This window comes from Pituophis catenifer, unplaced genomic scaffold, assembly GCF_029215685.1.
Source record: "Pituophis catenifer annectens isolate HBS135680 unplaced genomic scaffold, rPitCat1.0.hap2 SCAF_3, whole genome shotgun sequence".
NCBI classification, from domain to species: Eukaryota; Metazoa; Chordata; class Lepidosauria; order Squamata; family Colubridae; genus Pituophis; species Pituophis catenifer.
In genome coordinates, this window is record NW_027256883.1 from 191,546,423 (window position 1) to 191,573,594 (window position 27,172).

Below are 27,172 nucleotides of genomic sequence, written 5' to 3' on the forward strand. Positions count from 1 at the left end.
CTACAAAAAGGCATTGTACAACTTGAATATTTTTGTTGACTTGCGTCCTTGCAGTATAGGTTTCCTACTTCTAGACTATGGAATGTTACATTAACAGTATAGTTATTCATATTGGTTTCAAATTTCATTATAGTTACTGAAGATTCATCATAGTTTCACACAGCACAGAGACATCAAACTAAACATCAAAACAGCTGGCACTAGATATATTTTTTCTTTAGATACCAATAAGCAAAATATCCCATCCCCCCTAGAGATCCCATGAGGAAGGAGGCCCCAAAAAAGGATGGAGGTTTCCGTTTGACCAGCCTGAATGCATTGGGTACCACCGCTGAGAGGAGGGTAGTATGGATGTCCCCCAAGACTTTCCTGAAGGCAAAACGTTTTTGTATCCTTTCAAAGAAGTTCTGTAGGTTGGGTCTGCTGCCATCTTCCCAGTATTTCTTTGAGAGTCCTAGGAACTTGAGGCGGTGTAATGTGGCTCCCAGCAAAACATCAGCCAAGGTGAATGCACATCCACAAAGCCAGAGTTCACATTTCTGCCCTAGAGAATGAAGCCACAATAATTATGTTGCATTGGAAGACAAACCAAATGCTGCAATTGACCCTTACTTCATTGGCTTTTGATGGGGACCAATTAAACTGTCTTTTAGTAATAGATCTCTGGCAACTATCTGATTCAATATTTCATGAATTCTATCATTCCTTTTCACATCTAAGTAAGGGGAGGGGGGGAGCCAAGCATGATTGTGGGATATACAGTATTTTGCTGCTTGAAGAGCACTGAGCTGCAATCAGATTATTTTGATAGCTGGGATAGAAAATGCCATAAACGTTCCTCTCTATCCCTGGTAATTTAAGCACGATATATTAATTAACTAACAATTTGCTACCTTTTAAAGGACATTAAAATCAGAAGCTTTGGTAATTATCTACTTAATGTTAGTGCTGTCCCAATTAGGCATTTTTATCATTGTCAGCTCTTCAGTTTCAGAAATGTTAATGAACAAAGGGGAAATGGTTGCTATCATAATTATATTATGACTTTTTACTAGAATGGGAAGGGGCTGACACAGTGATGTTACCAAAGAGAAGTGCCAAATTAAGTTAATTGGAGAAATTGCAGGAATATTTGTGGTGTGTGTGATTATGTGCTCCAAGCCCTGACTTTTGCAACACATGTAGAAAGAAAGCAGGGCTTTGAGGACATGGTCATAGCTGCCATCTTGATTTTTATTTTATTTTTTAATTCCCCCTACAGACACTTTTGTATCTATTTTTTCCTTTTTGAAAAGTAAAATCAGATCATTAAGACTTTTTAAGTCTTTACAGGCTATGTTTATTCTTCTTTCATTCTGAAAACCTGGAAAACTTAAGCTGTCAAATTTGGATGGCTGGTTTCCAAATTTTTCAGGAGGATCTATAGAAGCTCAAGATGACAGAGCAGGATCTTCCCTCATTTCATGCTCAGTACAAGCCACTGTCTAGAAAAAGATATGATAAAGCAAGTTTTCCCTTTCCAGCTGCTCAGCTTCTTCTCTTAGTCCTCGACATATAACCACAAATTAACCCCAAATTTCTGTTGCTAAGTGAGACAGTTGTTAAGTAAATTTTGCCCCACTATATGACTGTTCTCGCCACACTTGTTAAGTGAATCACTGTAGTTGTTAGTAACATGGTTGTTAAGTGAATTCAGCTTCCCTATTGATTTTGCTTCTCAAAAGCTCACAAAAGGTGATCACAAGACCCCAGGACAATGCAACTGTCATAAATATGAGCCAATTGCTAAGCAGCTGAATTTTGATCATGTGACCGTAAGGATGCTGCAATGGTTGTAAAGTGTGAAAAAACGGTCATAAGTCACTTTTTCAGTGTTGCAACTTTGAATGGTCACTAAGTACTATCTGTACTTCCAACCATGCATATAATTAAGCAACCTACAGCTGCACCATTGGTACAGTCTTTAAAAACTATGAAATCATCTGCCATGAAAATATTTATGGCAGTCAATGATAGCTGGAGCATTATGGGTTGAAGGACAGTAAAAGGGGGGAATAATAATAACAAACCCTTAAACCTTGCTATTTCTTTTTTTATTAACCAGTTATGGTTCTCCAAATTAAGTTCCAGCTGCTCAACCCTGGGGTTCAAAAAAATGTAAGATAGGGTCTTATTTTCAGGGAAACACGGTATTATCAAGGTTCAGAGGTATTTTAACAAAGTGGAATGTTGAATAGAATTTATTCTTTAATTTTAACAGTAATTAAACAATGTGTGATGTATTTGTGGGGGAAAAATCCTAGTATACCTTAAGAAAAGCAAAAAGTCTAGATTTGTTAATACGAGATAGGCAGCAAATAAATTTCATAAATATTAAAATATGTTATCATATCTCTTTTTCTATTGGGCATTGCTCATTATTCAGACAGAATAATGTCCCAGTTAAATCTCATTTTAAGAAGGAGATTGATAAATTGGTCAATTGATATTAACACAAGTGTGTATGTCTTAGTTATTTGTATAGCTATTTGTGCAATTAAAATACAAAAAGTTATTACACTAACAGATCAGTATGGGATCTATATTGCTGTATGCATTTTTTGAATTTAAAAAAATACTATTTATAAATTAGGGCAAAACAGGTGTAGAAAAGTCTAGATTAATTCAAATTGATTTACTGCAGACAGTAAGCTACTTTTGATGCAAATATTAATTGTATAGATGATAAAGTTAAACAAGTATCAAAACTTCTACAAGTCACCAGAGATAATCTAGGAAATAATGTTCAGATGAACATAATGCATACCTTGATATTCAATTTTTCTCTTCTCCAGTTCAGCTTCAATTTGATCTAGCACCATTCCCAGATCTCCCAGGATTTTCTTCAGATAGTTCACATTATCGTGCTCCAGAATTTTGGCCTAAATGCAAATAACAAAGGCCTTACTGCAAAAAAAAAAATTAGCTTACAAAGTAATGATTATCCAATTGTATATAGGAGATTTGTAAAAAAACAAAACAAAAAAAAACACACCAAATCTGTTATTAAAACAGCTTTAATAGAAAGAGATGTAGCTTGTTGGGTTTGCAAATTATCCAACAATGAAAGCAGACTTAGCCTGCTGATTCTTGCTCTCTCTGTAGCAGTTTGTAATCTGTGGTCCAGAGGTGGTATTCAGCAGGTTCTGACCAATTCTGGAGAACCGGTAGTGGAAATTTTGAGTAGTTCGGAGAACCGGTAAATACCACCTCTGACTGACCTCGCCCCCATCTATTCTCTGCCTTCTGAGTCCCAACTGATCAGGAGGAAATGGGGATTTTGCAGTAACCTTTCCTTGGAGTGGGGAGGGAATGGAGATTTTAGAGTATCCTTCCCCTGCCACACCCACCAAGACACGCCTACAGAACCGGTAGTAAAATAATTTGAATCCCACCACTGATGTGGTCTGAAAGGCTAGGAATCAGGGTTCCTATTTAGCAGGTTCTGACAGGTTCTGAAAAACTGGTAGTGGAAATTTTGAGTAGTTCAGAGTTATTTGTATATTTTTGTGCAATTAAAATACAAAAAGTTATTACACTAACTGATCACAATGTGATCTATATTGCTGTGTGCATATTTTGAATTTAAGAAAATACTATTTATAAATCAGGGCAAAACAGGTGTAGAAAAGTCCAGATTATTTCAAACTGATTCACTGCAGACGGTAAGCCACTTTTCATGCAAATATTAATTGTATAGATGATAAAGTTAAACAAGTATCAGAAACTTCTACAAGTCACCAGAGAGAATCTAGGAAATAATGTTTAGATCAGTGTTTCTCAACCTTGGAAGCTTGAAGATGGGTGGACTTCAACTCCCAGAATCCCCCAGCCAGCGCTGCTGGCTGGGGGATTCTGGGAGTTGAAGTCCACCCATCTTCAAGCTACCAAGGTTGAGAAACACTGGTTTAGATGAACATCATGCATACCTTGATATTCATTTTTTCTCTTCTCCAGACGCCTTCTAAACCTAATGTTCCAATTTTGTTGCCCAGATCCCTTCAACAACAGCATCCCCATGGTCATGTGGTCAAAATTCAGATGCTTGGCAACTGACTCATATTTATGACAGTCACCTTCTAACAAGCAAAGTCAATGAAGAAGCCAGATTCACATAACAACTGTGTCTTACTAACTTAAAACTGCAGTGATTCACTTAATAACTGTGGCAAGAAAGGTCGTAAAATGGGGCAAAACTCATTTAACAATTATCTCACTTAACAACAGAAATTTTGGGATCAATTGTGGTCATAAGCTGAGGCCCCCTGTATTTATCTTAGTTCTTTTTCAGATCAGTCAAGGTAGGAACATTCTTTTCTACTAAGGGGAAGTGATGAGAAAGTTAAAAGATAAAAGAAACGGGGGTCACGCTAAAGTATGAATAGATGATGTCAGCTAAATTAATTAATTTAATTATATATTATTAATGCAGGTAAAAGCAGTGATAGCCACATACAAATTATTCATGATAATCATTGCATCAATTCATTCTATTACAGATTCTTAATTAAATTTGATGAGTTTTGCCTATTGCAGATGAATCAATAGTCAGTCTGGCTACCTGATCAATTTAAATTGGCCCCAGGGGACCATTGTTTACCCCATGTACCCCACTTTCTTTTTCACAGCCTTGGACCACTATCAATTGGCCCTTTTCCTTGGAATCTCTCTCTGGGTGAGAATGAGAAGTTCATGGAAAATGCCCAATAGTTAGTGGAAATTAGACTGAAGTCAATATTTATATCCATCCCAAACTTCTATAGTGTTTCCATATCTAATAATAAAACTTTCCTTGTGCTTGTCTCACCATAAGTTTCTTCTGTTTGGAAAGGTATGGTTCCGTTAATTGTGCCTCATCATCATCATCATGATCCAACTTCATCAGATCTGAGCTGGCATTAACTAAATGTCCTAAAGAGAAGAAAATATAAATGGTTTGCATGCTTGTGGCAGAGATTTACTCCCATCAGAGTGATATCTCATTTGTAGTAGAAGCCTCATTCTTTTACAAAACTTATATTTGTTTTATTAACTGCACTAAAGAAATGATAACAATAAGATGAATAAAGGATCAAGGAATAAAATAGGTCCAAGTTGAAGGTCCAAGATATTATGTTTTGCCCATATTCTGTAGCTGGACTTTTGAAAGATCAGGCACAGAGCAAATCGGAGAATATACATTTTGCATACAGGTGCTAGAAAGCGGGGCAAACTCACTTGACAAATGTTCACTTAGCAACATAAATTTTGGGCTCAAGTGTGGTCGTAACTCAAGGAGTACCTGTAATGAATTTCCATTCTATTACATTAGAGAACACTTGATGCAAATGTCTGAAGAGGCTTTGAGAACTACATCAAGGTGTTCAGGTTATACATCCCTGTTCCAGATCATAATTTGGTGATTTCTGAGTCCGTTCAATTTTGATTCTTCGTGGGAGAAAGTGCTGGTGTTATGTCATGTTTTAGATTAGTATTTTTTAAAGGAAAAGAGAAAACAGTTATTGTTTCCCATAATCATCTCTCAGGTATGGGTGGAATTAAATCAGGCATACTTCCTGGCAGATCATAATCAATATCCCAAAGCATATCCATAAACCCACAGGGAGCTAATGCAAAGGTTTAAAAAAATAACTTCATGGACCATGGCTGAATGCTCCAACCAGAAAACTTGGCAGTTTTGTTTTGATTAATCAATTGTGATTCCTGCTAACATGAACCTTTCAGCTATATGGTTCTGTGATTTCCAGAGCTCCAAGCTAGCATCCTGTAATTCTTGAGAGTTGTGGTTGTGACACTTCTACAGACACTAGGTTGAGGCAAACTATCTAAGGTAGAGAAAATCATGAGTGAGGCTACATTCGAAATCTTACTGGCAAATTTATCAACACATAAATGAGAACTACTTCAAGGGAAAGGTCAGTTTTGAGCAAATGCATTAGCAATACTCTTTTCAATCTAGGTTAAATAGTGGATACATTATACCAATAATGATCTGTGTTCATTCTTTTCCCATCTTGACATTTCACCTCCCTTAGGTAATCACTTTTAATTATCACAGCATCATGGGCTCAGCACAAGCAATGCTTGAGCTATAAATCAATCTCTTAGTTGCTCTTTATATCTAGCACAGCCAAAGTAATTAAGCTTCTATGGCAGCTCAGTTCTTTTTTTTTTCCTATGGAAGATTTTACTGGACAAATGAGGCCATAATTTCCAGTGTAGCCTCATATTATCTATGATTTAAAAAGTCACAATAAAAGAAAGGGGGCATATTATTTTTGAAAATGGCAGCTTCACTTTCAAGAAATGTTTGGGGCTACAGTTTGAGAACATTAGGATGTTTCAGGATATATGGTTGGAATCTTCTTGATCTGATAATTTGAAGACCTTAGAGTTTAGTCTTCCTCCACTGCATCTGACATTATTTGGCTTGGAAACAGACTTTATTGTCAATGAAAAAAAATTGTAAAATGAAAAAAGGAAGGCATCATGGCTCTTGAGACTGAGATGATTGATCGAAGAGGTTTCTGATACATTTGAATATAGTTTTGTCAGGAAATTCAGTTTGCATGCAGAAATGTGGATACAATTGCGAAATAAACTGTGGTTAGATTTCTTCCTCTATACAGGTACTCATTTACATTACTTGACCATTTTGAAAGCATCCAATTCATTTTCTATGAATTTTTCTGTAACCAAAAAAAGCAACAGACCTGGATATATGCTGTAGCTTGCAGAATTTTAAATAAATTCTAAGAAAAGGGGAATCAAAAACAGTTCAGTGAGAATTGAACAAACTGAGAATGCTCAATAATTATTGGAGGGGGGGGACAGAAAATTGGGGATGAGGATAGAATAGAGCAGGCTCAAAGAGGCCTGCAACATTTTGTTGAAGAATCCACTTGTAATATTAAAAGGAGGGATTTAAATAGACATAATAGTCCTACATTTGGTTGCTACATTTGCAGTAGGTGTCACTGCAACAGACAAAATGCAAACAGAATGTGACCTTCATTCACCTCACATTTAGGATTTCAAATTATGTTCCTCTATTCATTGCCTGCCCCAGATTACTGATGGAAAGATATTTTTTTGAAAACTTTCCCAAGCATTCCCTGCAGCATATCTGATTGCAATTTCACCCACAGCAAATCAACAGTTTAAATAGGGCTTGCCTTCTTTCAATTTATGTTATGTGCACAGACAAATATTTTACTAATTGCAAATTTTACTGTGTAAATATCCATGCCTACAAATGAAGGAAATTTATGCTTAGTCAGGATTCAATAGATGGTTTCATACTAAGATCACATCCTTTGCAATTTAGAGAAGCAATTCATTGCTTTAATTAAAAGTTCTTTATATCTTCTATTGTGTGATTCTCTCTTAATGCTGACTGGAGTAGACTATTTGCAGAACAATGTCTCAGTAGCTTTGGAGCTAAGTATATGCTCCTCTTCTCTTCAATGTCTATTGATCTGTCAGACTGGATTAGAACCAAGGCTATTTTTTTGAGAAACCTCTGGTGCTGTGGCTTTCACAATTGTCCTCAACTTTTTTTTAATGAATGGAATTTGACAACAAAATGACTAGGAATAGATTCATACATTCTTAAAAACAATTGGCATTAAAAAGGAGAAGAAGGGGAAGTTGCTCAAAGTAGCTTTGCTTCCAACCAACATCTAGTGAGATGCTGCAGTACATCTGATGATCTCAAATCACCAAGTAAAGTAATGAATTAGAAAGTGAGGCTGTTGTATGTGTTTAAAAAAGTAGCCATTTGTGTTTAACGGAGACATTTAGTTGCTGGACTGGAGAACAAAGATAAATATCTAACATAAGAAAAGATAAAGAAAAAATGAAAGTAATGCACTGGAAATGAACATAAATTACTTAAATTTTAGACAAACAGGTCATGCTCAGACTATCTATCTTTCTCTTCTTTCTGCCCAACTGGTTTTGGCAGCTTTTTAAACTTCAGTGATTTTTGGAGAAGGAAGACAATTCTGACTTTAGACAGCGACTGGCCAAAAGTATCATTAACCTGAAGTTACATTATGCTTTGATTTTTATTTGGTTACTATCGGTGAGTATTTAAAATGATATGGCAAGGAAGAGGCCTGGAGCAGCTTTTGGTAGAGAACATTGCCTGAAAGTAAATGGCACCTAGAAGATCCTGGGGAGCTCTGTGCTTGCAGGCGCAACCGTGCTGAAGCTCACACGCGTTGGAGAACAGCATGAGGTGGACTTTTAAAAAAATTATTTTATTTATTAATTTTTTATGATGTTCATCTCTTCTGTTAGGTGACCTTTTGAGTGGTAGCAGTGGCATTAGGACTGAAGTCAAGGCTTGGGCCTCTCTTTCAGGCCCTGCCTCAACTTTGCCACCATGTGCTGCTGTTCAGGGTGGCCCAGATCGGGGGCGGTGGGGGTGGGGGAACGGGACACGACAGAGAATTGTTTCTTTTCTTTCTCTTTTGTTTGGGATACGGATTGACATGCCAGCAGAAACAAGTTAGACATTTTCTGAATGTTTGACATGCCAAATCCAAAAACCCATCACTGGTTTAGACTGTACTTTCCTTGGCAGCCTGAAGAACATTTCAATACACATCCCCTCATCTCATAATCCTGACAAAAGGATGGTTCTAGGTCACCTTCAAAGTCTAAGTATCCTAGCACCAGTGCTGGGATTCAGCCAGTTCATACCACTTTGGGAGAACCAGTTGTTAACTTTCTGAGCAGTTTGGTGAAAACTGGTTGTTGGAAGAAATCATTAGGGCAGAGAATCCCACCACTGCCTAGCACCTTCCTCTGCTGGACAGAGAAAAATGTTTGGTTCTCTTAGAAACAAAGCCTGTGGTGCAAAGTTAGGTGAGAGTGTTTATTATTCTCCTCAGCAGCCTTTGATTAAGGTAGAATCTTACAGATTGGAGGAAGTCTAAATAAATGAACCCAAGGAACTTTTGTTTTGGGAAAACTGCTGTTTAATTAGGAATAAGCTCACAGTATAGTCACAAATTTACTTTAGGTTTTTCCTTTTTTGTTTTTGACTTCAGGTACAAATTAAGCGAATAGTCTTTTACTTTCAAATAATAACAGTTTCAAGTGGGGCTATAAATCAGCTGGAGATCTGTGAAGAAGATAGATTCTTACATTCCTGCAGGGCAGTGGCGGGTTGCCCCCGGTTCACACCAGTTCTATAGAACTGGTAGTAAAACCGATGGGAGGCTCCGCCCACTGACCCCAATGTCATCAAAATGCTTCTGCGCATGTGCAGAAGAGCGCACGCATGAGTGAAGCAAGCACACACACGCGGCCCTGTTGCAAACCGGTAATAAAGGTAAGTAGAACCCATCCCTGCTGCAGGGCCATGAGGCAGGAACAAGAAGCCAACAGTGTGAAGATTTGTAAAAAGGAGACTTTTTCTAGCCAAAGAAGAGAAAGGCCATGAAAGTTGTTGTTATGTAGCTTCAATTGCTGGCACGGTTTAATTGGGAAATTTGCCACCTGTTCTCTCAAAGAGATGAGCCCTTTCATAGCTGCAGGAATATTCTTAGGTTAGGCACCCTGCCATTTTAAAATTATTATTATGAGATGTTTATCACAGCTTTTGATCAACCCGGGATGGTGTACACACATATTCCTCATATTACCCATAGTAACAACTCTGTGAAGTAGACTTGGTTGACAGAGAGTGATGGCCCAAATTCACTCAGCTGGTTTTCATGCCTAAGGGAGGATTAGAACTCAGTCTCCTGATTTCTAGCCCAGCACTTCAGGAATTACAACAAACTAGCTCTCCAGTGTGGGAACAGCCCAGTACATTATCTGCCTCTGCCTCCACTTTATCAATTCATTGGCTCTGAAAGCTGCTTTTCATTGCCTGCTGTCTCCCCAGAATGACAATGAATCTCCTCAATCAGTCCCCAGAGAATTTGACCATCAATCTGCCCTGGCTGACAATCTAAAAAGAGATTGTAAGAAGAAGAAATCAAAGGACCATCTATCTTAGCCTCCTAAATAAGAAATCAAGATAGAAAAAAGATAGAAAATGGGTAAAGATTCAGATTTCTATGGACAACCCGGTGAATTCCAGTAAGCTTGTTTGGCATATGGAATTATTTTGCTACTGGAAAAATTCCTGAAATTTTGTTTTAAATTTCCCAATCTAACTATTGTTCTAAGATTTCCTAATAATTTCCCATCAAGCCAGTTTAGTTTAGCTTCTAGTTCAGTCATGGTTGGCTAGATGCTGCCACCTGCTGTAACACATTAGGCTTTAAAATATATATATATATAATGTTTTAGGAACAATAACTACCACAGTCTAAATTAGAACAGAAAAAGTAAAAAAAAAATAGAAAAATCTAAAAGAGCAATATTAAAAGTTGCCCAGAGGTAAGATGGGTAGCCAATAAATTTATTAATAAAAAAGAAAATAGAAAAAAAGAAGATATAACAAAAGATATAAAAACATAAAGAAATGACTTCTGATTTTACAGCAATTATAAGTACAATTATATTTCAACCTCTCTCTCCTCTTTCCATGATCTATCCTATCCTATCCAATCATTAAAAGAAGGTTTGGTTGTAATAACATCCATTGCTGCTCTCATTTTTTATTATCCTGCACTATTTTACTTCTGACTATAGATCAGGGTGTTAAACTTGTGGCCCGTGGGCTGGATGTGTCATGTACTGGCCACCCCCAACCCTGGTTTAGCGAAGGGGAAAAAAAATTGTGATGCATCACGTGACAACAATGTGTTGTCGCAAGTTTGACACCCTTGATATAGATATTCTATATAACTCTTATACCTATATTCCTGTGGGATCATATGGCACTCTCAAATAATTTAGAAGCACTTTCAATAGAAGAAAACATGAAGTCAAGCACAAACTTAACAAAAAAAAAATAGTGAAGAAAGTCATGTAAATGAACATGTTTAAAGATGAGGGAAAATCTAGCCTGAATTTATAATTCTATATTAACTTTGGGAAGATTTTAAAAAAATCTTTGCATTTGCAAATTGAGCTGTTTGATTATAAATTATCCTGTGTCATTAAACTGCAACCGCCTGTGGTATTCTTGTCACAATATCACTATCCACACAGCAGGACTGCCTTTCATGAAATGTCCTTGTGGAAGAGTTATATAAGGCATTGTCAATGTTTCAGGAGAGCTTGTACTTGAAGCACAAAGTGTATTGTCAACTTATCCTTATTTCTGTAATCTAATCTACACATCAAGGCTGCTCTTGGGCATTTCGATATCCAATAGAAATCTAGAAGGCCTCCCCTCAGCTCGGTTCCTATTTGAGCCAAATTGAAATCTTCAAAGCTCTATTGAGTATACTAAAAAAAAAAAAAAAAAAAAAACACTTTTTGTGTGTATCTGCAGGGATTTTCAATGTACCATGGAAATTCCTATCACTGTATTGTTTTTTTAAAAAAACTCTAGTACTATTTGAAATTTTCAAGGACTAATAAATAGTCCAATGGGGGCAGAAGGAGAAAATGGCTTTTGTGTTGACATGCAATAAGTGAAATGCTTACAGCAGAGCTACATGTTACTGAGAATTTTCCAAATGTCAAATTTTACTCTCTGAAGTTGAACCCTGCTTCTCACCAATCATGGAACTTCAAAAGAAATAGAGTAAAACCTATTTGATCAAAAGTAAATATATGTAATATGAAATTCCTGGGTGCTTGTGGGGAGAAGCAGTGGGGAGATGGTCACTAGTGAAGGCTTGAGAAAGATACACTCTTAAAATAGAGGTCCAAATGCTGTTCATCCCAACTGCAAAGTAAGGCTTGGTTCACAGAAACAAATTGAGGCAGCTAAGGAGGCACCCAAACACAGTTTTAGCATTGCCAAAACAAACCAAGCCAAAAGGGGTAGGATAGGTAGCAAAAATTGCTGCATCCACTAGTTTCCCTTACAGGGCAGACTTGAGGTTTTATTTTCCTTACTTGATGCTTGCATAATGTGAAATTGGGACAAGGGACAGAAAGAAGGAAAGAGTGAGACCAGGCAGGGTTACAGCCAGCAGTACTGACTGACTAGAATCGTCAAGCTAGCTCTTACGAATCATTATATTAGAGCCAATGGAAGGGAACAGCTGGACATAGCACAGCACAGCACATTTGATCTTTACAAACAGACTTGGCCTGCAGTTGAAGCTGTATCTATTGTACAATCTTTATGAAATTGCCTTATGCTAAATGTTATCATTAATTCAATTAGCACATATCATATCCTTGGATAAAAATAGTCATTTATGCCTCAACAAAAGGAGAAGAAAGGTATCATGAGAGAGAGAGAAAAATAATGAAAGAAATTTGGAATAAAAGAGCAGTAAGCTAACTTAAAAAAAAAAAGCAAACTTTGAAGAGAAATACAAAATATTTCACCAGAGAAGATTGTGACTGGGCAATCAGTATTTGACCACTACTGAGCTGAAGTGCTAGCCACACATCCTTGACTTTGCAGATCACAATGGCATTTATTTATTTATTTATTTATTTATTTATTTATTTATTTATTTATTTATTTATTGGTTCGATTTATATGCCGCCCTTTTCCGGAGACTCAGGGCGGCTTACAATGCGTTAAGCAATAACCTTCATACTTTTGTATATATCTGCTTAGTAGGGCTTTATATGAGAACCATGTTAGTACATGATAGCAAAAAATCAGGAGTCTGGATAGCACCTTTTCTGACTAACAAATGTCCTAAGGGGGACATTTGATGTGCTGCAGCTCACTTCATCAGGGGCACAAACTAGCTTGACTGATGTAGGATTTAAATTGAAGGGGAGAGGGAAAGACAGAATGGTAATACAGATTCAGGTTACACTGAAAGTGACCACAAATATCTATTGCAATATGTTAAACTTAAAACCCATTGTGTTCCTTGAGACAGTTGTTTGATGTATGTGAGTTCAATTGGCAGGAATGATAGCTTTCTTTTTAAGTGGAGATACCACAAACTGAATTTGAGATCTTTTCTATAGAAAGCAATACACACTGCATTTAATTTTAAGTCTTTTACTAAGAAGAAAGGACACCAGCAAAAAATGTTCTGAACTGAAATTATCTACATTGCAAGCTCCTAAAGATTTCAGGACACCATATTCAGGGCAACATAATATCAACAGACGTTAGATACTCAGAATTTCCATCCATAGTTCAAAAACATCTGGAAAATACCAAGTTTTGAAAGTTTGCATCAGGAGCTGAAATGGAACCTCTTTCTGTGATTCGTCTTTGCATGACAAGATTACTCCTTTTTTTTAAGAAGTCCTAAAAGTGGCACATCAAGATTAGCCACATCAGCAGATAATTCTGCTGATTTTGTTCTTTATTCTTTGAGTCTATTATTTTCAATTATATATTTTCAATGGACCAGGTATTGCCATATATCAGGGGTGTCAAACTCAATTTCATTGAGGGCCGCATCAGGATTGTGTTTGACCTCAGGGGGGCCAAGGAGGGTGTGGTCAGTTCGACATCACTCGTGTCAGGGGTGCCTGTGGTGGCCTGAGCGCTCTGCCAGCCAGAACAGGCTCCCGAGCTCCGTTTTCGGCTGCAATGGCCTTCTGCAACCCTATGCCAGTGAAAACGGAGTTTGAGAGGGCAGCACATGGCCCTCCCAACCTGTGTTTTCACTGGCAGAGGCACCACGGGCCGATTCTTCACTATTTCAGGGCGGCCCCATGGGCCAGATCTAAGTATCCCGCAGGCCAGATCCAGGCCCCGGGCCTTGAGTCTGACACCCCTGCCATATATCCATATCTATAATCATCTACTCAATAAGGCCCTCCATAACTGACCACTTACTGCGAATCTCAGCTGTAGCATACTTTGGAATCATGGAGTCTGTGGTGAGTTCTGGGTGAAGAATACATCCATGAGTGTAGGCATCCATGGGTAAGGAATCTAGGATTTCTCTATACTGCATTACTCGTGAATGAAGGAGGCTTCCATTCTCAGGAACTAGCTGGGTGACGTGCTCTGCAAAACAAGAAACGGTCAAGTGAAAGCAGACTTTAGTTGTATATATAATGGTTTTTTCTGATGTTTCTTTTTCTACAAAGCTAACTTATTGTAAATAACCTACTTATTGTAAATAAGTGCTACTACTAATAGTGTGCCTATTTAGAGACTCATTTAAAGGGTAATTTTGCATCTCGGATTTGAAATATCAAGGAAATGAGCATACAGGGTGAAGAAGAACTAACAAGTACAAGCAATTGGACAACCAATAAATAAATTTCTTGACAGTTAAAATAATATCAGTGGAATGGCTTATGTTCAAAAGTTGTGGATGCTCCATCCCCACAGGGAGGTTTTTAAGAAGAAATTGGATAGCTATTTGTCCGGAATGTTATAGGGTCTCCTGTTTGAGCCAGGGGCATTGGACTAAAATATTTCCAACTCTGTTATTCTGTTAACATCTTTGTATGGATGGGCAAGCATATAAAGTAGTCAGCATGCCTGAAATCTCCATAGTCAGTTACAAGCTCTTGCAATGCAGATAGAGTATCTTAATCAAGATGTATTTCTGGAGGTCTCAGCACTTCCCAGAATTTTACCAAAATTAGCACAAAATTGTTATTTAGTAGTAAATTATAATCCCAGCAACTAAAAATGTGCAGTTGAATGACAATTGGTAGCAAGGGTATTTCTCTTGCAGCACTAAAATAAAGTGATTTTTATCTTTAGTTAAGACCTTTGTTTTCTTTTCAAACTTCCTGCACCAGCTGCCTTTGACATGGCATTGAATGTTGGCAGTTCTGTCCTCTACTGCTGGGTCCTGTATTTGTAGGGAAGAATAAATAGGAAAGACTGAATTTAATTTGTAAAGTAATCCTAACCTTAGGAATTTGTTCAGTGGATGGGTTCTATTAAACCAGCTTAGAAGACAGAAATACATTTCAGAATTAACTTGATAAGTTAGAGAAATGCATAGATAACAGTAGAACTCAATTTAATGAATGCATATTTCCAAGCATAAGATAGGATATATCTGACAGACTTTGCACCAATGTATCTGAAGAGAATCATTAGATTGTGCTGATATTAATTTGAATTAGGAGAAGTAATGTGTTTGAACCTGGCTCCTGGCTCATGCATGTGTTATTGAATCTGAATTAGCATTACATGAAGTCACATCCGTAATGCATTACCCGGACATATACCAGTAATTCATATTATTTCAGAATCTATACAGGTAGTCCTCAACTTACAACAGTTCATTTAGTGACCATTCAAAGTTACAGCGGCACTGGCTTATGACCGTTTTTCACACTTACAACCATTGCATCATCTCCATGGTCACATGATCAAAATTCAGACACTTGGGAACTGACTCACATTTATGACTGTTGCAGTGTCCCAGGCTCGTGTGATCCCCTCTTGTGACCTTCTGACAAGCAAAGTCAATGGGAAAACCAGATTTACTTAACAACTGGGCTACTAATTTGACAACTGCAGTGATTTACTTAACAACGGTGGCAAAAAAAGGTCGTAAAATGGAGCAAAATTCACTTAACAAATGTTTCACTTAGTAATAAAAATTTTGGGCTCAATTGTAGTCGTAAGTCAAGGACTACCCGTACTATTTATGTGAGGCACAGTTTCTGACTTATCTTTTACAGATTTGATTCTATATTTCAGTCCTCATGTTCCCTTGTCCAAATGTAAGAACCTATTCCCTGGCTCTCATCCCAGATCTCCCAAATGCCATTCCTGAATCAATTCATTGTAAGAAATGTCTCTCGTCTCATTAAAGCTATCCTTTTAAAATAATTCACCTAAATTGCCCCATTATGGTGACAGATGCATATATCTTTTGATTAAAGTTAGTTCTGGAAACTGGAGAAGATAATGTGGAAGAATGAAAATCATTCTTCTGAATATCAAGTTCTTATTTTAAAGAGGTTTTGGCTTTTATTTACTAATCTCAGTTAATAGACAGGAAATAAATATGCAGCACGGTTTAGAAGCTTTGTTTTATTTGTCCAAACTGTTCCTGAAACACATCTACCGCCTGCGTGGAGTACCCAGAAGAATCATCTCCGATCGAGGTGTCCAGTTCACAGCAAAATTCTGGAGGGAATTCCTATAGTCCATAGGGTCATCCCAAGGCCTCAGCTCAGCGTTTCACCCGAGCACTAAGGGGGGGGCGGAGAGACTGAATGCCATGATAGAGCAATACCTGAGGTGCTACATCAACTACCAACAGTCTAATTGGGCGGACCTCCTATCTTTTGCATATTTTTTTGCTGCCAAAGTGCCCTGTGTGGTTTAAATTGTTCAGCTGAGTCTGACTTTTCATCTAAAATAAATATGAAACAAAATGAAATTCTTTATTACAGGTCAGCCACCCAGACTGCATAAAACTGATTAAATAAATTCTACAAATAAGAGCTACAAGATAGAGAAGAAGAAAGGGTACAAAATAAAAAGATCTACCATCATGCTTGCACCGTTTTCCTGTCAGCAATATATAATGGTAGGGGTTACCTTGGGGTCCTTATCTGCATAAAAAATTCCTCAGTCCATTCCAGAAATGGAATTGGAAGAGGCATGAAGAGTACCTTGTGTACGTCCCAAAAGAAAGTACAGCATAATAGAATATGACAGTCTGTGTTTCAATATTACCATCATTACAAGGGTAAAGCCTTTCTGCTTAAGGAATTTTACAAAAAGTTTCCTCCATTTCTGCTGATGGTATAATATTGAACCATGGTAATGTAAATGCTTGCTGAAATTTATTCTTTGAGTTGATCAACGTATATTACTGCTTTAACATGTACATTAATGTGTTCCAATTGTACCCTAGAGGAGAGTTTACTATATTCTGATTGTAATTCTATATCTGAACAGAACAGAATAACAGAGTTGGAAGGGACTTTGGAGGTCTTCTAGTCCAACCCCTGCTCAGGGATCAAGGATCCTTTGCTTAAGCACCACCATTGCCCAGTCCCAAGAGGCAACATGCTATGGGAGACAAGCAGTTCCTTAAGTAACCAGGCTCATGGTTTGGTTTGGTTTGGTTTGGTTTGGTTTGGTTTGGTTTGGTTTGTTTATATTGCCACCTATTTGCACATGGTGACTCAAGGGGGCTTACAGAATATAAAACCCCATATAAAAATAATAAAACTAATAAAAGAAGAGTCATATAATAAATTAATATACTAAAATCACCTCCCCGCCCTGGCAACAGCACCTCACACGAGCCTTTTAATGGGCTCCATCCTGCTCTGGGTTCCCCAGGCCTGCTGGCAGAACCAGGTCTTCAGTGCCTTCTGGAAGAGTGCTAGAGTGGGGGCCATTCTAATCTCTGAGGGAATGATGTTCCAGGGGGCCACCATGGAGAAGGCCCTTTTTCTGGGTCCCACCAGGTGTATCTCCCTAGGGGATGGGACCCACAACATTTCCTGCCTCCCCACTCTGATGGGTCAAGTAGATGTGACCGGCAAGAGATGGTCCCTCGGCAGCCTGGTCCCAAGCCATGAAGGGCTTTAAAGGTGACAACTAGCACCTTGAATTGCACCCGGAAGCAAATCGGCAGCCAATAAAGCTCCTGCAGGAGAGGTGATACGTGTAGACATCGGGGTCTGCACAAAACCATGTGGGCTGCTGCATTTTGCACCAACTGGAGCTTCTGGATGCTCTTCAAGGGCAGCCCCATGTAGAGCGCATTGCAATAGTCAAGACAGGAAGTGACTAGGAAATGAGTGACTGTGAGTAGGTATTGTTGGTCTATGAAAGGGCGTAACTGGTACACAACCTGCAGTTGTGCAAAGTCACTCCTGGCCATATAGGGCTTTATAGGTGAGCACCACTTTGAATTGCATTCAGAAGCAAACTGGCAACCAATGCAACTTGCAACCAATGCAACTTGCAAAGCAGACGTGTTACATAAGCATATGAAGATATACCCATCACTGCCTGCACCACTGCACCGTGGACCAGTTGAAGCTTCTGGGTCATATTCAAGGGCAGCCCATGTAGAATGAGTTGCAGTAATCAAACCATAATGACCAGAGATTTGGGAAAGAGTGCAACTTGTGCACCAGATGAAGTTTGGCAAAAACTTTCCTGGTCACAACTGCCACTTGCAGGCACTGTGAGTCCAGAGGATTTCAAATTGCACAGCACCCTTGAATGATGACGTATTACCCATCTAAGGTCAAAGTTGGAATACCCCCAAATCTGGGTGGTCCAAATATCCTGAACCACTCAGTCTTTGTAGGATTGAGTTTGGGAGGATTTCTTCCCTGCAAAACCTGCACAGTCTCTACATTCTGAATGAGAACCACGACAGTCTCACTTGGGCAGCCCAAGTTGAAAGATATAATTTGTCATCATAAGCATACTGATGACAGCGAACCCAAAACCAGTGAATTACTTCACCTAGCAGTTTCATGTAGATTTTGAAAAGGAGAGGAGAAAGAATAGAATCCTGTGTGACACCTGACAAATAAGGGACCTAGAGAACAATCTCTCCCCATCAATACTGATTGGAACTGGCTCTAGAGAAAGAAAAAGAAACACCATAAAATGGTGCCCTCAATCCCCAGCCCACAGACCTGGCTCAGAAGGATAGTATAATGGTACTGAAAATGATTCAGAGATCAAGGAGTACAAGGATGGAATTACCATCACTTTGCCACAGGTCATAAACAAGTGTAATTCAAGTGGTCTTGGTATCAAATCCCAGTTTGGAAACTGATTTAAATGGATCTAGATAATTCACTTCCTCCAGGATTCCTATCAGTTGCAGACAAATCACCTGGTCAACAACCTTCTTCAAAAGTGGAGATACTTAAAAGCAAGGGATACGTAAAGCAAATGTTTGAACATTGAAAAAGAATTTATCCAGACCACTGAGCAATGATTACCAAATCAATGGAGATTCATTACCAGGAAAAAAAAATATTTAGGAATGCCAAATTTGAAGGGATGCAGAAAAATTGTGAAAATGGAATACCCCAAAACAATAATAGAACAACTCAAATAACAATTGCAAACGTTAAAGAAATAGCTGATATGAAGTAGAAAAAATGATAATTTAAAAGAAGTAATAACCACAGAACCACTGCAGGCCAAAACTGAACAACCTATGAATTGGCCTCCCCCTCCAACCTCCTGACAAGAAGGGGAAAAAAAGAAAGAAAATTATAGCAAATACAGAATTACCAATAGAAAGACAAAGAGTGCCAGCATTGAAAGTGCCCAAGAAAGGCCTGGCACATACTGTATAAGGAAGGATGTAAATAAGCTGGTTGCAAGTATTAAAATAACATCTTTCAAACAGACCAATCAGCTTACCTACAGTACACTAATGGTGGTTACAGAAGAACTAGCTATCAAAATTTGAAAAAGCAAAATCATATTCAGTCCCAAAGTGGAAGATCAGACTGGATGCCAAAATAAAGAAATTAAGATCAGATGCAAGTAATTTAAAAAACATGAAAAAGCAAAAATTGAATAATGTAAGGCTCAAGACAACTCTAATTAATAAATGTTGGGTTGGCACCAGAAAAATTGGAAATCATAAAGAAACAAATAACAGCAAAATTGAACGCTATGAGACACAAACCATCCAATTTAAGCAAAATAAGCTATTTCAATCAGACCAGAGGCAATTCTAGATAAATGCCAATAGAAATTGTGAAAACAGAAAACAAAACAAAACAAAAAGAAACAATCCAGTTTTGGAAACACAACAACAATACAGATGTAAGAAGATTTAAGAGCTATAAGGACGTTAAATTTCTAGAACAATTTTCCATATCTAGTATCCTAGCTATCATATGCCAACAATGGTTGGCTAATTCAAGGTGATGGAAGTTGCATCCATCACCTTGAGGGTTGAGGAAAGTATCTAAAAGTTTACCTCCTGTGAAGTTTTTCTCCATGTAGTCAATTATTTGATTGTAGTCACTGATTATATTATCTCCATGGATGATGACAGGTACTTCTTCCCCAAGATTGAGGCGCATAAACCAAGGTTCTTTGTGCTCAGTCAAGGGCATGCTCACATCTCGTTCTTCACAAGGTATCCCTTTTTCTGCAATGACCAGTCGGACCTGAGAAAAAAAACAGATGAAAAAGATATGCAATTAGTGTGCAAACTGATGCTACTAGTATTCATAAATAAATTGTAAGAAGCAATTGCAAGTGGTGTGCAATCTACACACACACACACACACAAACACACACACACACACACACACACACGCACTATCATACCAACTTTTGCATCCCTGCTCGGAGTGGTTCTCCACTTCATATGGTCTTTATAATGTTACAATTATATCTGGACATAGCATTTGGCATTCATGAAATGCTTCGCTCATATGAATTTATTCTAGCAGTAATTAACTTCTTTAAAATGTTTATAATTAACAAGGGAGGATAGCAGATTTTTGGCTTGTGGGATCTATTTTGATTTTGTGAACAAAATGAATAAACATAGTGTGCACCATAATAAAAGATTCCGATGGGAAAGAAATTGAATTAAAACAAAAGTATTCTGAGTCCAAAAATTCATTTTAGGTTCAAGAATTGCAATGACTAGAATAGAATAGAATAGAATAGAATAGAATAGAATAGAATAGAATAGAATAGAATAGAATAGAATAGAATAGAATAGAATTTTTTATTGGCCAAGTTTGATTGGACACACAAGGAATTTGTCTTGGTGCATATGCTCTCAGTGTACATAAAAGAAAAAATAGGTTCATCAAGAATCATAAGATACAACACTTAATGATAGTCATAGGGTACAAATAAGCAATCAGGAAACAATATTAATATAAATCGTAAGGATACAAACAACAAGGTTACAATCATACACTCATAAGTGGAAGGACATGGTGGTGGGAACGATGAGAAGATTAATAGTAGTGCAGACTTAGTAAATAGTTGATAGTGTTGAAGGAATTATTTGTTTAGCAGAGTGATGGCGTTTGGGAAAAAATGTTCTTGTGTCTAGTTGTTTAACTTTAACATAAAACCTGTTCCTGGTTACCCCCATGTTTTTATCTCAACAGGGGAGAGAACAGAAATATCCTCAGGGAGATCACTACTGTTAAAATTATAGGTACGATAGTGTCATCAAAGCCTCAGCCTTTTACATGGCTAGGATGCATGCAGCACATGATAAAAGGGACAGTCTGATGCTGTTGACCTTGTTCAGAAAATGTCCCTGGAGAGAAAAATAATTTTGTTGCCGCTGTTGTTAGATGATGGGAACTCAGTAGATTTCTTAAGAATCTTGGATCACTGGGATTCTCACCAAATTAGGTGATCTTAGATATCCTCTAACAAAGTATTAAAATACTAATAAGAATTGGAATCTTGGAACCTGATTGTGAATGTTTATATAGGCAAAACGGTATCATAGCATAATTTGTTACGTTGTAATTTATACTTCAATCTCTCTTTTCCATTTTAGGAATATAAAATACATTATTAGACCAAAAGGTTTTTTAATAGCATCTACTTAAGAGGAGAAATTGTAGAAATGGACACCAGATAATACACAATTTATTTCGTTTGTGCAGTAATATTTTAGCCACAAATCCAATTATATATTGAGCTAAATTTCCACAAAAGGAACAATTATAGTAGTTGGATTAATAGATGCACAAATAGAAAACAGATGTAGAGTAAGAAGTGGGTGGATATAAAATCTGGACTATAATGTATTTTAAAAGTTCTTAATTACGCAAAGATTTAGCTCTCTTGAGAAGTTATAATGCTGAAAAGATGAAGTGGGGGGGGAGAGAAAAAGAGGATGACCAACAGCAAGATGCACAGTCATGATTACAGCAGTGATGGATGCATTATTGGAAGACAGAAGAGCTAGTTTGGAAACTGACCATCATGGAGAAGGTTTAATCTGTGTGATTGTTAAGAGTTGACAATGACTTAAATGGCACATAAGAAATCAGTTATAATATTTCCTATAATTGTATGTATGTCTCTCTGTGTGTAGTTTATTTGTATTGAATATTAATACATGCGTACTTTATAATTTAATTTTTCAGGTGATGTGATTGATACCTAGAGTTGAAAGATACTTTTTGATTTGTATTCCAGCAATGCTAGGTCCCACTTGAAGTCCCCTTTGCTTTCACACTATTCCATTTATATAATGAAATATATAATTGAATATTCCATTTATGTAATAGAATATGTATAATAATGGATTATACAGCACAACAGATGACTAGAATAGAATAGAATAACAGAGATGGAAGGGACCTTGGAGGTCTTCTAGTCCAACCCCCTGCTTAGGCAGGAAACCCTATAGCATTTCAAACAAATGATTATCCAATCTCTTCTTAAAAACTTCCAGCGTTGGAGCATTCACAACTTCTGGAGGCAAGTTGTTCCATTGATTAATTGTTCTAACTGTCAGGAAATTTCTCCTTAGTTCTAAGTTGCTTCTCTCCTCGATTAGTTTCCACCTATTGCTTCTTGTCCTGCCCTCAAGTGCTTTGGAGAACAGCTTGACTCCCTCTTCTTTGTGGCAACCCCTGAGATATTGGAACACTGCTATCATGTCACTCCTAGTTCTGCTTTTCATCAAACTAGATATACCCAATTCCAGCAACCGTTCTTTATATGTTTTAGCCTCCAGTCCTCGTCCAGTCTAAAATAAAGAAATAGCTTCCCATTGCCTATTCTCCACCAGGGATTTAAGAGCTGAATGATAGTTGCTATCAATTCATAATAAGCAAGTGTGTGTTAGGCATGAAGCATTTTCCTATATTTAGGTTAGCTACCTGAATGCTAATATCAAGAGAATTCTAGTACCTTGGCAACCATATATTTTAAAACTTCCTCCATTCTCTCATCCAACATTCTCCTTGCTCATTACTTAACATGTTATTTCTGGCCAACTGAGGTTAACTATATTTGCTCTTCCTCTGCCATCTATCAACCTTGGTGTTTTATTAATCAGTAGCATTCTCTGCTCTACCTATTAATGAAGATAGCTGAATGAAAGTAGGAAAAATGTTTTTCTTACGCCCAATGTTACTCCAGCATTACAGAAATGTTGCATATATATTTAATACTGTTATTCAAAAAGGAACTAATGTTGAGGTAAAACTGCCCTCTGCAAAGTGGTGCAACGGACCAGACAGCGTATAGATACGTTGCTTAGCAAAACACACAGATACTCACAGACTCTGAAGGTTTAAACAGTCTTTACTTGTAGTAAAAAAAAGCAAACTTGGCTTCTCAAAACAAAGATAACACTTCTTCAAATAATCACGGTTCAACACAAAAACATAGTTTGCTTACAATTCCAGTTCTCTTCAGTAACACAGACACAGTACCTTTCAGCAGTTCAACCTTCTAATAGCAGGAGCAGAAGTGAATGAACTTCCTGCCTTCTTTTATGTCTGCTTAGCACAGCCAATTAGTCATCTTGTAGCAGTTAAAGTTACAGAACATAGTTTTCTATATATTACGTACCCAACCATAGGATAAGCATCTAACATTCTTCCCTTTGGGTAGACTAATATATTTACAATCTTAAACCATACTGTTCACATGTATCTATATGTTTCCTACTTTCCTGTGCTTTTGTGAAATGATCAGCCACATTGTTTTCTGATGCACAATATACAAGTTCTATCATCTTGTTCATTATACATTCTCTTACATTGAGATACCGAAGATCTGTATGTTTTGTTTTAGTCTTTACAGCTATATTTGTCGCCATTTTTATCGCTACCTGATTATCTTCGTATACTATTATAGGATCTTGTATATCTATTCCTAAATCTAGCATCAGCTGCTTAATACTGATCAAATCCGTACATAACAAAGATAAACAAGAAAACTCTGCTTCCATTGTAGACATACTTAAAAGCTTGTGTCTTATAGAACGCCACCATATCAAAGATTTTCCCAGAAATACAGCGATTCCTGAGGTTGATTTTCTTGTATTCACATCTGTTGCGAAACTAGCATCCCCATAAGTGGTTACGTGCAATTCTTCTGATGGTTGTAGATATAATGCATGATGCATGGTATATTTCAGATATCTAAGAATACGTTTTGCTCCTTGCCAGTGTCTTTCTGTAGGTTCTGTGTTGAATCTAGCTAATTGGTTGACGCTATAAGAAATATCGGGTCTAGACCAATTGCTAATGTATGATAAACTGCCAATTGGTATATCCCTTTATCAAACAACGGATTTTTCACATCAGTGTTGCAATAATCTTGAACCATAGGTGTCTTTGATGGTTTACACAATTCCATTCTGAACTGTTTTAATAGATTATTAATTTTATCAGTTTGGGATAATTTAAATCCTCCCCTAGTTTTTCAATCCTTACACCTAGGTGTTGTATCCCCCCTAGATCCTGACATGAGCTTTTAATTCATCAACAATCCTGTTGGCCTCTTGCTCATTCTTTGTAATCAGAGCTATATCATCCGTAAAAAGAAGTAATAATGATACTATACCATCCCTTTCCATTTTAAATAAACATGGATCTGCTAATCCTGCTTTAAATCTGATATTCTTCAATGTTTTTACAATGCACTGGTTCCATTCATAACCTGACTGTTTTAACCCATACAGACTTTTCTTTAACAGTCAGCCTTCCCATTTTCCTCAAATCCTGAAGGTTTCTTTAAATAAATTTCATGCTTTAATGGTGCATGCAGATATGCGGTCTCTACATCTAAATGGTTAACTATATATTTATTTCTAGCTGCCCATACCAATGCTGCTCTTAATGTAATGGCTTTTAAGCTTGGAGCGAATACCTCATCATAATCATTAGGAGACTGATTAAATCCTTGAGCTACCAGCCTAGCTTTATAGATTGGTATCCCATCTATCCCAGTCTTTAATTTATATATCCACTTACTACCGAGTATAGTTTTTCTTTTGGAATTGTTACAGACTCATACACTTTCAAATTCTGCAAAGATTGTATTTCTTTAGTCATTGCACCTCTCCACACTTTCTGGTCTTCAGGTGGAAACGTGGTCAACTCATTAAATGTAGTAGGGACTTTATTTACTTGATAGACTGTAGTTGCCTGATACCTATCAGGTGGTCTTGTTACTCTACTCGACCTTCTTGGGAGTTCAGGACTTACAGATTGTCTCTCCACCTTTACCTCTTCCTGTACTACGTGTTTCTCTACCTCTTCGCTCTGGATCTCTGGCATTTCATTGGTAGCTTCAGTCTGAGTTTCAATGATAACCTCATTTTCAGTACCTAATTTATTCCACCCTACATGCTCCATAAACCTGGCATTTGTACTTTTGACGACCGTTGCTGTTCCTTTTACCCAAAATCTGTAGGACCTGTGGTTTGAATTATAACCAACAAATATTAATTGTTGTGCCCTTCAATTGTTGTGAACTTCAAATGATGTTACTACGTCGTCGTAGCTCTCATCTAGCGATGATAACAGTATATAAACCTGTTGTTCCTCGGAAAAAACCACCTCCTTCTGATGTAGCTCTCAAAAAATGCTTTTTATGCAATTCAGGTGTATTAACATGTCACCACCCTTAAGGAGTCATGTGCAAAACAACTTTCGTGTAATGTTAATTTGCGCCCCCACAGTGTCACGAACATAAAGACATTTCAAATTGCCCCAGCATCTTGCAGCAGACTGTTCACCCTCAATGTGAACAAGCTGGGTATCGTCTAGAGACAAACCAATAATACACAATGCACTCTCATTCTTCCTCTGGAACTCGGCTATCTTCCTGGCATCCTCGGCATCGTCAGCATTCCAGGAGGTCACATCTGGTGGATTCTGCACTACATCCCATAGCCCTTCTTTGCGCAACAGGAGACTGTACTTGGTGGACCAGGATTTGTAGTTGGTGCCATCCAGCCGGGTAACCAGCGATAAGTTAGGAGCTTGATCTTGTGCCATCCTCACCAGGATATTAAATATGTATCAGAACGTCTGGAGCAATAATGTGTGTCACAACTCTCTTATTGTTGTAACTGGTACACACACTCTGGTACTGGGCCCATAACCAGTGTTGAAGGTAAAACTGCCCTCTGCAAAGTGGTGCAACAGACCAGACAGCGAATAGATACGTTGCTTAGCAAAACACACAGATACTCACAGACTCTGAACGTTTAAAGAAAAATAAACAGTCTTTACTTGTAGTAAAAAAAACAAACTTGGCTTCTCAAAACAAAGATAACACTTCTTCAAATAATCACGGTTCAACACAAAAACATAGTTTGCTTACAATTCCAGTTCTCTTCAGTAACACAGACACAGTTCCTTTCAGCAATTCAACCTTCTAATAGCAGGAGCAGAAGTGAATGAACTTCCTGCCTTCTTTTATGTCTGCTTAGCACAGCCAATTAGTCATCTTGTAGCAGTTGAAGTTACAGAATGTAGTTTTCTATATATTACCTACCCAACCATAGGATAAGCATCCAATAACTAAAGCTATTCTGCATTTCATTCAGTGAAAAACCTGATCATCTTCATCATGTAGTGGATGACACCCTGTATTTAAACATCTGTTCTTATTTGCAGTACTTACTTATTTGATTTATACTCCAGCTTTCTACATTAGTGAAAATTTAACTGGTCTCAAATTATTTTAAAACGCAGGGGAAAAGAAATCTAAATCTGAGTATTCTTCCATTTCCAAAAAATTCCTTGATCAAAATCAATATATCAAGGAAAATGTTAAACTAGAATCTTCATTTCTTAATATGATAGTCTTTCCAGGCAAGATCCTTTCTAGTCAGTCAGAGAAGATGTTGATGTTATTTTTGGCTAAGCCCCCAGCATTTAGACATTAGATTACTACTTCATGCATGAGAGTAGATAAAAGAAAAAAAAAATAAGATGCACTACTGAAATAAGAACAATACCCTTGACTCACTCTTTGGCAGTGTTTGAATTAGTCTCTTTTGACAGATGGATATGGAAAGGGACAAATTTCTTCAAATTCTCCTATTTCTTCGAATTCTGTAATCTAAGTATCCAAGCTTGCTTGCTTTCCTTGCTTTCATTTTAATATAATATATAATATTAAATATATAAATGTATTTAATGTATATAATACTAAATATAAATAATGTTTCTT

General features: G+C 37.4%; 1 protein-coding gene across 4 annotated transcripts in view; it reads right to left on the bottom strand.

The window, feature by feature from the left end:
• Window positions 1–200: 200 nt before the first annotated feature.
• The window catches only part of GDAP1L1 (ganglioside induced differentiation associated protein 1 like 1), a 51,438-nt gene continuing 24,466 nt past the window's right edge, over window positions 201–27,172 (bottom strand). For 2 of the 4 annotated variants that reach the window (XM_070940017.1, XM_070940016.1), the window contains 5 exons: window positions 19,956–20,148; window positions 13,886–14,059; window positions 4,847–4,950; window positions 2,807–2,921; window positions 201–544 (listed from right to left, as the gene is read on the bottom strand). In XM_070940017.1, the coding sequence (XP_070796118.1) occupies window positions 201–544; window positions 2,807–2,921; window positions 4,847–4,950; window positions 13,886–14,059; window positions 19,956–20,148 (930 nt within the window). The remainder of the gene's footprint in view (window positions 545–2,806; window positions 2,922–4,846; window positions 4,951–13,885; window positions 14,060–19,955; window positions 20,149–27,172) is intronic. The other 2 variants (XM_070940018.1, XM_070940019.1) reach the window with 2 other exon arrangements.